The 16,904-nt window shown below is 36.8% G+C and overlaps 1 protein-coding gene across 1 annotated transcript; it reads left to right on the top strand.

Annotated features, from left to right (window-relative positions):
* Positions 1-3,186: 3,186 nt before the first annotated feature.
* LOC127674567 (hemogen-like) lies at positions 3,187-4,230 on the top strand. The gene has a single exon (XM_052170286.1). It carries the CDS (start codon positions 3,187-3,189, stop codon positions 4,228-4,230), a length of 1,044 nt encoding a protein of 347 aa, XP_052026246.1.
* Positions 4,231-16,904: the final 12,674 nt, after the last annotated feature.

Raw genomic sequence — 16,904 nt, 5'->3', positions numbered from 1 at the left:
ATTTACTTGTTTAATTTCTTCTTCCTCTTCTTCTTCTTCTTCTTCTTCTTCTTCTTCTTCTTCTTCTTCTTCTTCTTCTTCTTCTTCTTCTTCTCCTTCTCCTTCTCCTTCTCCTTCTCCTTCTCCTTCTCCTTCTCCTTCTCCTTCTCCTTCTCCTTCTCCTTCTCCTTCTCCTTCTCCTTCTCCTTCTCCTTCTCCTTCTCCTTCTCCTTCTCCTTCTCCTTCTCCTTCTCCTTCTCCTTCCTTCTCCTTCTCCTTCTCCTTCTCCTTCTCCTTCTACTTCTCCTTCTCCTTCTCCTTCTCCTTCTCCTTCTCCTTCTCCTTCCTTCTCCTTCTCTTCCTCCTCCTCCTCCTCCTCCTCCTCCTCCTCCTCCTCCTCCTCCTCCTCCTCCTCCTCCTCCTTCTTCTTCTTCTTCTTCTCCTCCTCCTCCTCCTCCTTCTCCTCCTTCTCCTCCTCCTCCTCCTTCTCCTCCTCCTCCTCCTGGTCCTCTTCTTCTCCTTCTTCTCCTTCTTCTCCTTCTCCTTCTTCTTTTGCTTCTTCTCCTTCTTCTCCTCCTCTTCCTGTTCCTCCTCCTCCTCCACCTCCTTCTTCTTCATCTTCTTCTTCTCTTTCAAACCAAAGTGCATTTTATTCTGCAGAAGTCTACCATGTTGGGACCTATCATTTACAAAGATCAAGACATTCAAGTGTGCTCACAGGCCCAATGTAAAGCACATGTAGGGCATTCCACAGAGTGGTAGGTTGGTTCTGTATCTACTTACATTCCAGAACCATTTCTAGCTGGTGGGGGAGGGGTGGAAACTGTTGTTGGGGTATCCTGGAAACCGTTGCTGACCCAGTGTCCTTGCCTTAGGCCAGGTAGCAGGGCAGTTTCTGATGGTGGTATAGATTCTGATTGGCTGCCTGAGGTCTGGGATTTTCCCAGTAACTGACAAACCTGGAAATTTCCCAGTTCTTGGAAATAGAGATCTTGGCCTATTCTCCTGTACTGTCATTTTAAAGTCGGTCATGGATTCAGCTTGGCTCAGTCTTCCCATTACCCCCTTGAGAAATCGGTCATCTCAAATCCTTGAGATGTTTCCATGGCCTGGTATTGTTGTGTGGGGATCATAGCTAAAGCATTGATTATTGAGGAACTATAAGTCAAGACCAACATTGATATCTAGGCAGACCACACCAGGCCAAAGCAGATCAATGTGGCAGAGGTTTATTGGAGACAAAGAGAGGAAATAGAGAGAGACAAAAAAAAGAAGGGTTGAAAGTGAGGAAGGGTCTGTCTTTTATTAAGGCTATGATGTAACCTGTGTGCAGGTAAGTTTGTCAAGGGGATTCTGGGAAGGTATGTCATTGCCCTGGCAACCAATGTCACCTACATGTGACATTCCTGAGTTTACAGCCAATCTGCCAAACTCGCTCTTGATAGCAACAAACATCAGAATATAAAAGAAATTGTCAGGGCAGCAACAAGTCTGGTTAGCCAAGGAGATCACTCTCAGAGGGACTCATATCAACCCTGAGACTGTTTTTTCTGATTTTTTGTTTTGTAGTTTCTTTCTGCATAAGGCCAGGGATTTTTTGATCACCCCTGAGTAGTCAGCATAGCCACAACATTCCTCACCTAAGGCTATACAGAATTCTCCCTGCTGGAGGAGCAGCAAGAAGAGTCTAGGCCTCTTCTGTTCTGTAAGAGTACTTCTGCCAGAGAGGATAGGTATCCTGCAAGGCTCTGATGGATTTTTTCATGTCCTGTATATCTGCATTTATAGCCATTTGTAGAGTCTTGCAATTTTTATCTTGGAGGAAATAGGCTGATGCAATATAAAGTATCTTAGTTTTACTCTAACGAAGCAAGTTAAAGATTGGTATGACAGGAACTTCAAGTCTTTGAAAAAAGAAATCTAAGAAGACCTCAGAAGATGGAACAATCTTCCATGCGCTTGGATTGACAGGATTAATATAGTGAAAATGTCCATCTTGCCAAAACCAATATAAAGATTCAATGTAATCCCTATTGAACTTGCATCTCAATTCTTCACAGAGTTAGAAAGAGCAATTTGCAAATTCATCTGGAATTAAAAAAAAAACCATACAGAATAGTTAAAACTATTCACAACAGTGGAAAAATTCTGGGGATATCAGTATTGCCTACCTCAAGCACTACTACATATCAATAGCGTTAAAAACTGCATGGTATTGGTATAGTGTCAAGCAGTTTGAGCAATGGAATAGAACTGAAAATCCAGATATAAGCCTACATACCTCTGGTCAATTGGTCTTTGACAAAGGATCTACAGCCATCCAGTGGTAAGAAGAAAATAAAACAAAACAAAAAACAAAAAAACAAAAAAAACCAGAAATAAAATCAACAAAAACAACACACACACACACACACACACACAAAACCACCAGAATTTTCTACAAATGGTTCTAGTCCAGCTGGAGGTCTTACAAATTTTCTAAAAAGTAAATTTTACCATAAAGTTGTGTAACATTCACATGACCAGTAACTGTTAAAGAAATAGACAATTAAAAAGAAAAAGACAATAGTTGTCAGAGTTATTTAGAAATCATAGGAACCTACCTTGCTTTTCATAATTAAAGCCAAACCTATCATAGTTCTAATTTGGGATCCTAGATCAACCTGGAAGACTATAAGAAGGGTTGTGAAAAGAAAATGAGGTATGATAAGGTAATATCAACTCTAAACCCCCAAAATCATTTATTAAGGATATGATACTACTGATATGAAACTGATGTTATCATCGTTTTATACCTCTGTGATAATTTTGGTTCAGGTGTATTTGTGAGACTTTCAAGCCACATGATTGGTGCTATTGCCTTGAGCCCTAACAACCTATTATAATGGGGTAAGATCCTTAGATAGGGAGAAAGACAATATTTTTCACCATCATTTTAAAAAATATTTTTGCTTCTTGCTTAATAAAACTATTAAAGTTATTAGTACGTGAGATAGGGCATTTACCATTATGTTAGGGTTAGTTACCATTATGAGCTCATAGAATGGTAAGCATGTCATCATGTCATCAGCATTCTTAGCATCATCACCAAAGGCTTTGTGATAGAAAGACTCCCTACTGGGACAGGGAGACAGCAGGAAGATCACTGACTCTCTGAAAGCTCTCTTCCTGATTTACTGAAGGAAACCAGGAAGCTAATGTGGTAAGATGGACCTTAAGAAGCACCCATTTGATGGGATACATTACCAGACAACTGACACTGATCAAGAAAAGACCTATGAGCCACTTGTCATTGGATCTTGGCATTTACGAAATAGAGAACAACTCAAAAAAAGAAAACATGAAAGAGAAATGAAGCAAATGTTACAATGGCATCTTGAAGAACAAAAGATTCATAAGAGACGGAGATCAAGGAATGCAAATAAAAAGGGTTTAAATAAACAACAATGTTCAGAAACAAATGCAGAACCTCTATTACAAGTAGAAAAGGCATCACAGGTGACACCTGCCCGGAAAGAATCTCAGCACTCTGAAACAGAAGCCCTTCCACATTTAACCTCATCTCCAAAAGATCTTCTGGAAGAATATTGTTTTGAAATACACCGGGAAAGCTTTATATGTGGGGAAAATTCTGCTAGATACCATGATACAGCAGTCATGAACTGTTTTTCTGAAACAGACCAATATTTGACTGGACGTGAAGACTTTCTTCTCAACATAAGCCAAAATACAAGTGGGGAAAATTCTGCTAGATACCATGATACATCAGTAATGAACTGTTTTTCTGAAACAAACCAATATTTCACTGGACCTGAAGACTTTCTTCTCAACATATGCCAAAAATCACCCGAATCAGAGAAATCCACTTTTGAGCAACTTCTAAAAGAATCTATTCCTGAAGACTTCTTCAACTGTTGGGAAGTCATACCTACAGCTCAAACGTATGGAAGAGATGAACCTGATTACCCTTTAAGTGAGATTTGCAAAGAAATAACTGTACCCACAGATTCTTACGAAGTAATTGAAGTAACAACTAAGCCTGAAGTAAATTCACTTGAACCATGTCAAGAAATATGTGGCGATGAGCAATATGCACCTGAAGATTACCAGGAAATGCCTGAGATTGAAGACCTTTCTAATAAAAGACATCAGAATAGTGATGAACCTTATGACTGCTTCCTAGAAGAATTTCAAGAAACTGATACATCTGAAGACCAGGACACTGGTACACACCAGAGTGTTAACACTTAGACTTTCAGGAAATGAGCGAGAAAGTCTAAATAGCACCAAAAGTATCAGGAATTCCAATACTTTCTCAACGATTTTGTCCCGAAAATAATGTCTAGTATTGTGCGTTGCTTTTACCATATTCAATCATAAAATATTCCAACAGATATCTTCATATTTTCATGTCTATTATTTTCTCAAGCTGTTATAGCAATCTCTACAATTTGCATTGTATTGTAACTTGATTTTTTGGCATTTATGGAACATGTCAGAGAGAACTATATTTTAAGTTCATAATGCAGACAACAATTTTTTTGGATGTCCATGCATGTGTATATGTTATGCTGTAATTATATATATGTATATATGTGAGAAATGTTCAAGGTTTATTTTGAGAAGGTGGAAACAAGAGAACATAAAAGGCATTACAATTGCTTGTCCCTCTAAGAACTTACATTTACTTGTTTAATTTCTTCTTCCTCTTCTTCTTCTTCTTCTTCTTCTTCTTCTTCTTCTTCTTCTTCTTCTTCTTCTTCTTCTTCTTCTTCTTCTTCTTCTTCTTCTTCTTCTTCTTCTCCTTCTCCTTCTCCTCTCCTCCTCCTCCTCCTCCTCCTCCTCCTCCTCCTCCTCCTCCTCCTCCTCCTCCTCCTCCTCGTCCTCTTCTTCTCCTTCTCCTTCTTCTTTTGCTTCTTCTCCTTCTTCTCCTCCTTTTCCAGTTCCTCCTCCTCCTCCACCTCCTTCTTCTTCATCTTCTTCTTCTCTTTCAAACCAAAGTGCATTTTATGCTGCAGAAGTCTACCATGTTGGGACCTATCATTTACAAAGATCAAGACATTCAAGTGTGCTCACAGGCCCAATGTAAAGCACATGTAGGGCATGCCACAGAGGCATTATAATTGCTTGTCCCTCTAAGAACTTACATTTACTTGGTTAATTCTTCTTCTTCTTCTTCTTCTTCTTCTTCTTCTTCTTCTTCTTCTTCTTCTTCTTCTTCTTCTTCTTCTTCTTCTTCTTCTTCTTCTTCTCCTTCTCCTCCTTCTCCTCCTCCTCCTCCTCCTTCTTCTTCTTCTTTTGCTTCTCCTCCTTCTTCTCCTCCTCTTCCTCCTCCTGCTCCACCTACTTCTTCTTCATCTTCTTCTTTTCTTTCAAAGGCAAAGTGTATTTTATTCTGTAGAAGTCTACCGTGCTGGGACCTATCATTTACAAAGATCAAGATATTCAGGTGTGCTCACAAGCGCAATGTAAAGCACATGTGGGGCATTCTACAGAGTGGTAGGTTGGTTCTGTATCTACTAACATTCCATCACCATTGCTAGCGAGTGGGGCTGGTGTGGAAGCTGTTGTTGGGGTTGCCTGGAAACTGTTGCTGACCCTGTGCTCTTGCCTTGGGCCAGGTAGCAGGGAAGTTTCTGATGGTGGGGTAGTTTCTGATTGGCTGGCTGAAGTCTGGGATTTTCCCAGTAACTGACTTACCTAGAAATTTCCCAGTTCTTGGAAATAGAGATCTTGTCCTATTCTCCTGTACTGTCAATTTAAAGTCGGTCATGGATTCAGCTTGGCTCAGTCTTCCCATTACCCCCTTGAGAAATCGGTCATCTCAAATCCTTGAGATGTTTCCATGGCCTGGTATTGTTGTTTGGGGATCATAGCTAAAGCATTGATTATTGAAGAACTATAAGTCAAGACCAACATTGATATCTAGGCAGACCACACCCAGCCAAAGCAGTTCAATGTGGCAGAGGTTTATTGGAGACAAAGAGAGGAAATAGAGAAAGACAAAAGAAAGAAGGGTTGAAAGTGAGGAAGGGTCTGTCTTTTATTAAGGCTATGATGTAACCTGTATGCAGGTAAGTTTTTCAAGGGGATTCTGGGAAGGTATGTCATTGCCCTGGCAACCAATGTCACCTATATGTGACATTCTTGAGTTTACAGCCAATCTGCCAAACTCACTCTTGATAGCAACAAACATCAGAATGTAAAAGAAATTGTCAGGGCAGCAACAATTCTGGTTAGCCAAGGATATTACTCTCACAGGGACTTATATCAACCCTGAGACTGTTTTTTCTAATTTTTTTGTTTTGTAGTTTCTTTCTGCATAAGGCCAGGGATTTTTTTGATCACCCCTGAGTAGTCAACATAGCAACAACATTCCTCACCTAAGGCTATACAGAATCCTCCCTGCTGGAGGAACAGCAAGGAAGAGTCTAGCCTCTTCTGTTCTGTAAGACTACTTCTGCCAGAGAGGATAGGGATCCTACAAGGTTCTGATGGACTTTTCCATGTCCTGTATATCTGCATCTATATCTATTTGTTGAGCCTTGTAATTTTTATCTTGGAGGGAAAATGCTGATACAACATAAAGTGTCTTGGTGTGAATCTAACCAAAGTATTATAGGTTCTTCAAGTCTTTGAAGAATGAAATCCAAGGAGACCTCAGAAATGGAAAAATCTTCCATGCTCTTAGGTTGGCAGAATTATTATAGTGAAAATGGCCATCTTGCCAAAAGCAATATACCGATTGAATGTAATCCCCATCAAAATCCCAACTCTATTCTTTATAGAGTTGTAAAGAGCAATTCTCAAATTTATCTGGAACAACCAAAAACCCAGGATATCTAAAACAATTCTCAGCAGTAAAAGCAGTTCTGGGGTTATGACTATCCCTGACCTCAAGCAGTACTACAGAGCAATAGTGTTAAAAACTGCATGGTATCGGTATAGTGACCGGTAATTAGATCAATGGAATAGAATTGAAGATCCAGAAATGAACCCACACACCTCTGGTCAATTTTCCTTTGACAAATGAGCTACAACTCTCCTGTGGGAAAACAGCATTTCAACAGATGGTGCTGGTTCATCTGGACTTCAGCAAGCAGAAGAATACAAATTGATCCATTTTTATCTCATTGTACTAAGCTCAAGTCCAAGTGGATCAAGGACCTCCACATAAAACTTGATACACTGAAACATATAGAAAGGAAACTGGGGAATATCTTGAGGACAAAGGCACAGGGGAAATGTTCCTGAACAGAACACCAATAGCCTATACTCCAAGATCAAGATTTAGCAAATGGGACCTCATAAAATTACAAAGTTTCTGTAAGGCAAAGGACACTGTCAACAGGACAAAATAGCAACCAACAAATTGGGAAAAGATCTTTATCAACCCTACGTTCGATAAAGGGCTAATATACAAGATACACAAAAAACTCAAGAAGATATACTCCAGAAAACTAAATAACCCTACGGAAAATGAGGTACAGAGCTGAAGAAAGAATTTTCACCTTAGGAATATTGTATGGCTGAGAAACACCTAAAGAAATGTTCAACATCCTTAGTTATCAGGGAAATCAAAAAAAAAAAAAAATCCTGAGACTTTACCTCACACAAGTCAGAATGCTAGGATCAAAAACTCAAGAGAAAACAGATGTTGGAGAAGATGTGGAGAAAATGCAACACTCTTTCACTGCTGGTGGGATTACAAACTGATACAACTCTCCCTCCCCTGGAAATCATTCTGTTGGTTCCTCAGAAAACTGGGCATAAATCTACTGGAGGACACAGCTATATCACTTCTGGGCATATACTCAGAGGATTCCCAGCATGTAATAAGGATACATTATCCACTATATTCATAGCAGCCCTATTTATAATAGCCAGAATCTGGAAAGAACCCAGATGTCCCTCAACAGAGGAATGGATACAGAAAATGTGGTATATTTACACAATGGAGTACTAGTCAGGATTAAAAACAATGAATTCATGAAATTCTTAGGCAAATGGGTGGAACTGAAGAATGTCATCTTGAGTGAGGTGACCCAATCACAAAAGAACACACATGGCATGCACTCACTGATAAGCAGATATTAGCCCAGAAGTTTGGAATACCCAGGAAACAATTCACATATCGAATGATGCCCAAGAAGAAGGAAGGAGAGGCCTCTGGTCCTAGAAAGGTTCAGTGCAACATTGTAGGGGAATACCAGGATAGGGAAGTGGAAAGGGGTTGATTTCGGAACATGGGGAGGGAAAAGGACTTATGGGACTTTCGAGGAGGAGGTTCCTGGGATGGAGAAATCAGTTGAAATGTAAAGAATATATCGAATAAAAAATTTTAAAAAAAGAAAACAACAGGTAGTACTATGCATAAAAACCATGTGGTCCTGGGCTTTTTTTTTTTTTTTTTTTTTTTTTTTTTTTTTTTTTTTTTGGTTGGAAGTATATTAATTACTGCTTCTGTTTCTTTAAGGATTATGGAACTGTTTATATCTTTTATCTGATCCGGATTTAGCTTTCTTACCCGGTATCAGTCTAGAAAAATTTGCGTTTCATCTAGATTTTCCAATTTTGTTCATTATAGGCTTTTGTAATAAGATCTGATGTTTTTTTGGATTTCCCCAGTATCTCGTTATGTCTCCCTTTTCATTTCTGATTTTGCTGATTTGTATACTGTTTCTATGCCCTCTTGTTAGTACAGCTAAGTGTTTATCTATCTTGTTTGTTTTTTCAAAGAACCATCTCCTGGTTTGGTTGATTTTTCTATAGTTGTTTTTATTTCTACTTGGTTGATCTCAGTCCTGAATTTGTGTATTTCCTGCCCTCTATTCCTTTGGCTTTATTTGCTTCTTTTTGTTCTAGAGACTTCTGTTGTGCTATTAAGCTGTTAGTTTAAGCTCTTTCTTTTTGGAGGAACTCAGAGCTATGAGTTTTCCTCTTAGCACTGCTTTCATTGTGTCCCATGAGTTTGGGTACATTGTGCCTTGATTTTCATTAAATTCTAAAATGTCTTTAAGTTCTTTTTTTATTTCTTTCCTGACCAAATTATCATTGAGTTGCATATTATTCAGTTTCCATGTGTATATGGGCTTTCTGTTGTTTTGTTGTTATTGAAAACCAGCCTTTGTCTGTGGTGATCTGATTGCATTCATGGGATTATTTCAATATTCTTGTATCTGTTGAGGTCTGTTTTGTGACAAGGTACTGGGAGGTGCTGAAAAGAAGGTATATTCTTTTGTTTTAAGACAAAATGTTCTATAGAAATCTGGTAAATCCATTTAGTTCATAGCTTCTGTGAGTTTCACTGTGTCCCTGTTTTTTTTCTCTTTCCATTGATGAGGGTGGGGTGTTGAAGTTCCCCATTATTGAGATGCAATGTGTGCTTTGAGCTTTAGTAAGGTTACTTATATGAATGTGGGTGCCCTTGCATTTAGGGGATAGATGTTCAGAATTAAATGTTCAACTTGGTAGATATTTCCTTTGATGAATATGAAGTGTCCTTAATTAGCTTTTTTGATAACTTTAGGTTGAAAGTTGGTTTTATTCAGTATTAGAATAACTACACTAGCTTGTTTCTTGGAAAAAAAATTTCACAGCCTTTTACTCTGAAGTAGTATCTGCCTTTGTGTCTGAGGTGAGTTTCTTGTATGCAGCAAAATTTTGGGTCCTTTATATGTACCCAGTCTGTTAATCTATGTCTTTTTATTGGAGAATTTAGTCTACTGACATTAAGATATATTAAGGAAAAGTAATTGTTGCTTCTTGTTATTTTTGTTATTAGAGGTAGAGTTATGTTTGTGTGGCTCACTTCTTTTTGTTTTGTTAAAAGAAGATTATTTTCTTTCTTTTTCTAGGGTGTATTTTCCCTCCTTTTGTTGGTGTTTTCCATTCGTTTTCTTTTGAAGGGCTCCATTTGTGGAAAGATATTGTGTGAAAAATTTTTGTCAAGGATTATCTTGTGTTCGCCATCTATGGTCATTGAAAGTTTTGCTGGGTATTGTAGCCTGAGTTGGTCTTTGTGTTCCCATATTGTCTGTATGACATCTGCCCAGGATCTTCTGGCTTTCATAGTTTCTGGCAAGAAGTCTGGTGTAATTTTGATAGGTCTACCTTTATATGTTATCTGACCTTTCTCTCTTATGGTTTTTAATATTTTTTCTTTGTTTAGTGCACCTGGTGTTTTGATTATTAAGTGACGGAAGTAATTACTTTTCTGGTCCAATCTATTTGGTTAACTTGTACATTCATGGGCACCTCTGTTTTTAGGTTAGGAAAGTCTTCCTCTATAATTTTGTTGAAGATGTTTACTGGCCCTTAAAGTTGTAAATCTTTGCTTTCTTCTATACCTATAATCCTTAGGTTTGTTCATCTCATGGTATCCTGTATTTTCTGCATATTTTGGGTTAAGAGCTTTTTGCATTTTGCATTTTCTTTGACTGTTGTGTCTATGTTTTCTATGGTATCTTCTCTACTTGAGTTTCTCTCTTCCTTTCTTGTATTCTGTTGTTGATGCTTTCATCTTTGAATCCTGACTTCTTTCCTGGGTTTTCTATCTCCAAAATTGTTTATGCTTGTGATTGCTTTATTCTTTCTACTTCTCTTTTTTATCCTGGATGGTTTTTCACCTGTTTGTTTATGTTTTCATGTATTTCTTTTATTTATTTATTTATTTATTTATTTATTTATTTATTTATTTATTTATTTATTTATTATATGTAAGTACACTGCAGCTGTCTTCAGACACATGAAGATGGATCAGATCTCTTTATGGATGGTTGTGAGCCACCATGTGGGTGCTGGTATTTGAACTCATGACCTTCAGAAGAGCAGTTGGTCCTCTTACCCACTGAACCCTCTCTCCAGCCCTTCATGTATTTCTTTAAGGGAGTTATTTACGTCCTACTTGAAGCCCTCTATCAGCATCATGAGCTGTTATTTTGAATCCAAATATTGCTTTTCCAGTGTGTTGGGATATCCAGGACTTGCTTTTGTGGGAGAACTGGGTTTGAATGATCCTATGTTGCCTTGGTTTCTGTTGATAACATTCTTCCATTTGCTTTTCACCATCTGGTTATCTCTGGTGTTAGTTGATCCTGCTTTCTCTGGCTGGAGCTTGTCCCTCTTGTGGGCCTGCAAACCTGTCTCAGGACCCCTGAGACAAGCTCTCCCGTGGCACAGAGGACTGTAGTTTAGCCCAGCACCTGGTTCCAGATGGAGCCCAGAATGACCCTGTCTCAGCTGCTCTGCCTCTCCTGTTCTCTCTGCGCTCTTGGTAGTACCTTCCTTGCACATTCACTGGAGAGAAAATCTAGACCTATATCTTTTAAAAATGAGTTTTGTAGATAGAGAAAATGTGGAACTTTTACACAATGGAATACTACTCAGCAATTAAAAATAATGAATTCATGGAATTCTTAGGCAAATGGTTGGAACTGGAAAATATCATCCTAAGTGAGATAACCCAATCACAAAAAAATTCACATGGAATGCATTCACTAATAGGTGGATATTAATTAGCCCAGAAGCTCTGAGTACCCATGACACAACTCACATATCAAATGATTCCCAAGAAGAAGGAAGGAGAGGGCCCTGCTCCTGGAAAAGCTTGATGCAGCAATATAGGGGATTACCAGGACAGAGAAGTAGGAGGGGTTGATCCGGGAATGGGTGGAGGAAAGAGGGCTTATTGGACTTATGGGTTGGTGGGAACCAGGAAAGGGGAAACCATTTGGAATGTAAACAAAGAATGTAGAAAATTTTAAAAAATGAATTTTGATTATAATATAATGACATAATTTCCATTTCCCTTTAATACTGCCAAGTTCTTACTTGTGTGCATATCTCTTTCAAATTTAATTTAATCCTTGTTGCATGTGTGTGCATATTCCTTAATACATAAATATAGTCCACTCAATCTATAGGATGTTTCTGATATATTTTCTCCCCAGGGGTGATCTTTTGTTACTGGATTACCAAATGTTATTATTTTTTCCTCAAGAAGACTAGTTCTCAAATTCAGCATTTCATGGTACAGGATTTTTTTGTCTACGATTGATGCCCCATGAGATTTTTCCCTTTACTTGTTAGCATATGCACTTTATGGGTGTTGTTGCTGACATTTCTATGAGAGTCAACCTCATAACCAACTTCCTCATCCTCTTATTTATATTTTTCCACTCACTTCCCATGTGATAGAAATGTTTGAGGGGTGAAAGGAAGAAAACAATTTAATTTATTTGTACTTTAATGTTTTAAGAATGCAATATAATTATACCATTTGATCTTACTTTCCTTCATCAAAGCCTTCTATATACCCCTCTAACTTCTGTTTCATATTCATGACCTCTTTTTACATTAGCTTTTATTGTTGTTGTTGGTGGTAATGGTGGTGTTTATGTGTGTGTGTGTGTGTGTGTGTGTATGTGTGTGTGTGTGTGCATCTCGATACATAAATATAACTGTCTCATTCCATATACTGTAACTTATATGTATATGTTTGGAGAATTCACTACTTGGTTTTGGATAACTAATTAATGTGATCTTTCTTATAGTTGACATTTGTTTGGGAAAATTCGCAATTCACATGTCTTTATTATTGAATTTTCCTTTTTATTTTCTTTTTTTGTCATCCAATATAATATGCCTGATTTTCCTATAATTATTTTAACTGATGAAATATTTCCTTTCATTGCATATTTGGAAGTGTTTGCTGAGATATTCTTTTTTTTTATTCGATATAATTTTTTATTTACATTTCAAATGATTTCCCCTTTTCTAGCCCCCCACTTCCCTAAGATTTGTTTGTTTGTTTGTTTATTTATTTGTGTACACCATTGCTCTCTTCAGACACACCAGAAGAGGGCATCAGATCGCATTACAGATGGTTGTAAGCCACCATGTGGTTGCTGGGAATTGAATTCAGGACCTCTGGAAGAGCAGTCAGGTGCTCTTAACCACTGAGCCATCTCCCCAGCAGCTGAGATATTCTTAACAAAATAATCTTTCCTTAGCCTGAATCTTTTCAAGCCATTCTATATTTTTATCCTGTTTTCTATTATGATTTTTTTCTTTTTGCTGGTTATTTATTAAGTCTTCATACATTAGCAATATATTTGATTTTTGTTTCCATTTTCATTAATAAAATGGCATATTTACAGTTTTTTTATTTTTCTATTTTAAGTCTAAAAATACTATAGTTCCTATCCTATCAAACTTGGTATCTGATTATGGATTCTTTTCAAAACATGGATTTAGCTTTGAATATATACCATGTACTTTTAATTAAAGGTGCATATGAGAGACCAAATATTTTAAGTTCAGATTCCATTTTAGAGAACTTGAAATCAAGTAAACTAGCAGGATATTATCTAACACTAGCTTTCAATTTAAACCCCTCTCCAAGAAATCTGGGCCTAGCTCTACTCTCTCTCTCTCTCTTTTTTTTCTTTTTCTTCTTTTTGCTTTATTTTTATTCGATATATTTTTATTTACATTTCAAATTATTTCCCCTTTTCTAGCCCCCCACTCCCCAAAAGTCCCGTAAGCCCCCTTCTCTCCCCCTGTCCTCCCACCCACCCCTTCCCACTTCCCTGTTCTGGTATTCCCCTATACTGCTTCACTGAGTCTTTCCAGAACAAGGGGCCACTCCTCCTTTCTTCTTGTACCTCATTTGATGTGTGGATTATGTTTTGGGTATTCCAGTTTTCAAGGTTAATATCCACTTATTAGTGAGTGCATACCATGATTCACCTTTTGAGTCTGGGTTACCTCACTTAGTATGATGTTCTCTAGCTCCATCCATTTGCCTAAGAATTTCATGACTTCATTGTTTCTAATGGCTGAATAGTACTCCATTGTGTAGATATATCACATTTTTTGCATCCACTCTTCTGTTGAGAGATACCTGGGTTCTTTCCAGCATCTGGCAATTATAAAAAGGGCTGCTATGAACATAGTACAACATGTATCCTTATTACATGGTGAGGAATCCTCTGGGTATATGCCCAGGAGTGGTATAGCAGGATCTTCTGGAAGTGAGGCGCCCAGTTTTTGGAGGAACCGCCAGACTGATTTCCAGAATGGTTGTACCAATTTGCAAGATCTTCACCAATCCTACATCAGATAGAGGGCTAATGTCGAATATATATAAAGAACTCAAGAAGTTAGACTCCAGAAAACCAAACAACCCTATTAAAAATGGGGTACAGAGTTCAGCCATTAGAAACAATGAATTCATGAAATTCTTAGGCAAATGGATGGAGCTAGAGATCATACTAAGTGAGGTAACCCAGACTCAAAAGGTGAATCATGATATGCACTCACTAATAAGTGGATATTAACCTAGAAAACTGGAATACCCAAAACATAATCCACACATCAAATGAGGTACAAGAAGAAAGGAGGAGTGGCCCCTTGTTCTGGAAAGACTCAGTGAAGCAGTATAGGGCAAAACCAGAACAGGGAAGTGGGAAGGGGTGGGTGGGAGGACAGGGGGAGGGAAGGGGGCTGATGGGACTTTCGGGGAGTGGGGGTCCAGAAAAGGGGAAATCATTTGAAATATAAATAAATATATCAATAAATTAAAAAAATATTCAGCGAACCTTCTCCAACGTCAAGCTTATTGCTTTTTTTCTAGGAGTTTTAAAACTTTGCTTTTTCAATGGCAATTGCTCTGTTACGATAAGGATATGATGAAATAAAACTTTCATGAGAGTGCTGTATAAAGATATGGGAAAGTTATAATTGGAAAACTTTTTAAAAATGTGAAAGGATTTGCCTTGTATTAGCACATTATTACCTGCTATGGAGTTGAAAAGAATCCACAAAATGCATGGCCTTTGTATGAAAGCCCACTTAAGATGAAAAAGTGTTTCCAGTTAATTTTTATGCCAATAATTTTCAAAGTAGGCAAGCAGCAATGATTTCATTATAATATAAACTAAACAAATTCAATAATGTTAATTTGAGAATCTTGTTTTCAATAATAAGTTCAGTTTTTAAATTCTGTACACTGGTGAGTAAAGGGATATTCATATAAAGAATCAGAAAAAATGTACGGGTGATGTAAAAATATGTGGCACAAGAAAACTATATAATCTAATTTGATCCTCATAAATACTTTCATATTTCACCATTATAATCTTACGACATTCTAGTTTAAAGAATTTGACATATTTTTGTTGCTACTAGGAATGATTTAAGAATTATTAACAAGAGATTAAATGAATAAACTTTCATATAACAAAATTAATTGCAGATACTGTCAAAAAGCGAGAGAACTAGAAGGAATAAACAGCAAGTTATATGTCAACTATATTTATTCAAGGTAGACTTCACAGTAGTATGGACCAAGATGGAGATATTAAGAGGATAGTGTTATCAAAAATATCTGATTAATTTACTAATGTTGATGAATATAAGAGTTGGTGAGGACTATTCCAAAAATTCAGATGGATATTAGAAAGAATTTTAATACTGGCAAGAATAGCTTTTCCTTGGGTTGAGGAACACAGTCTAATAAATTACCAAGTAAGTATTGAGACATCTGTAGAGACAAATTTTGGAAAGTTACAATTGCTCTCCAATTTATACCATGTAATTTTCCTATAAGGAATTTACACTCTAGAGATAATTACACATGCATAAGGCACTTAACATAAAAGGTTATTCATTGCAACTATTAAGAAGAGAGTAGGCATAAAAATCTTTAAAAGGCCAGACACTGGAAGATTACACAACCATAAAATATAATAAAGATTACTTTTATATATGTAAATAGAAAGATTTTCAAAATATATTCTTAATTAGAAAAAATGGCATTCAGAATAAGATGGGTGTGATTAGTGATTTACCATTTGTGAAAAGGATGGGAGTTGTCATAAAGATATATAAGAAATATCTTGATATTTGATTGAGTTCAACATCTCTGGAACAGACAAGCCCAAATAATAATATTTATAGCATTTGTATAAGGAAAACTGATATAGGAAAATATGGAAGCCTTTTAGTACATGCCTTTTCATTAGTAGAGTTTTTAAATATGAGAATGTGCTACTAATATAATATATTTATTAAACAAAATTTATTATCTAAGTTTCACTCAGGTATTCAGGGAGTAATCTCATAATAACTTGAAAAATATAAAAAAGAATAAATTAAACTTGTGTTGACTAAATTGTTTTGTAGAAAAGCAAAATGTGAGAAGAAAAAAGTATGACTGGTGGACAATGTATTTACCAAATTAACCTAAGAAAATTTACTCTAGATGGGGTTTTCTTCACACAATGATTTTAGTTTGAAGTATCCATTATGGCATGTTTTATAACTTTGTCTTCTGACCATTTTTTTGGTATTTTTTCTGTAGTGTTTTGAAATATATAAATTACAGTTAAATGTTTTGTTACTGAATCTTAAAAATTATTATGCAAAATAGCTAATTTTTATGTAATCTACTTTGTCCATAGGAAAACATTTATGAAAGAACCACTGTGCTGTTGTAGCATGAAGGAGTAGCTTTCATTCATTAGAAAATTGGGATTATTAATATAATTTCAATATTTTATATACTTATATACCATGTAAACTGCCTCTAGTTTCATTCAGAACATGTTCCGTCAGAGTAGGTTGGTAGAAAGTGGGAGGACTAAACTGTAAAATTTTCATGTACTAAAAATTTCTCAGTGCTTAAAATAAATTAGTAAGTATGGAGATGTACTTTGATTTACTAACAAATCTGCTAACCAAAATCCTAAACATTTCACTGAATTTGGAGTCAGGTTTGCTTATGCTCAACTCTTTGTCTCTGTCTCTGTCTCTGTCACTCTGTCTCTCTCTCTCTCTCTGTCTCTCTCTCTTTTTCTCTCATGCGTGTGCATGTGTATGTGTATGTGTATGTGAGTTTGTGAGTGTGTGTGTGTGTTGTG

The sequence above is a fragment of the Apodemus sylvaticus genome, chromosome X (genome assembly GCF_947179515.1).
Source record: "Apodemus sylvaticus chromosome X, mApoSyl1.1, whole genome shotgun sequence".
NCBI classification, from domain to species: Eukaryota; Metazoa; Chordata; class Mammalia; order Rodentia; family Muridae; genus Apodemus; species Apodemus sylvaticus.
The sequence above is the reverse complement of the archived record's forward strand: the minus strand, read 5'-3'. Positions and strand labels throughout refer to the sequence as shown.

Coding starts and splice junctions, on each gene's coding strand:
- LOC127674567 (XM_052170286.1), top strand. CDS start 3,187: ATGGACCTTAAGAAGCACCCATTTGATGGGATACATTACCAGACAACT.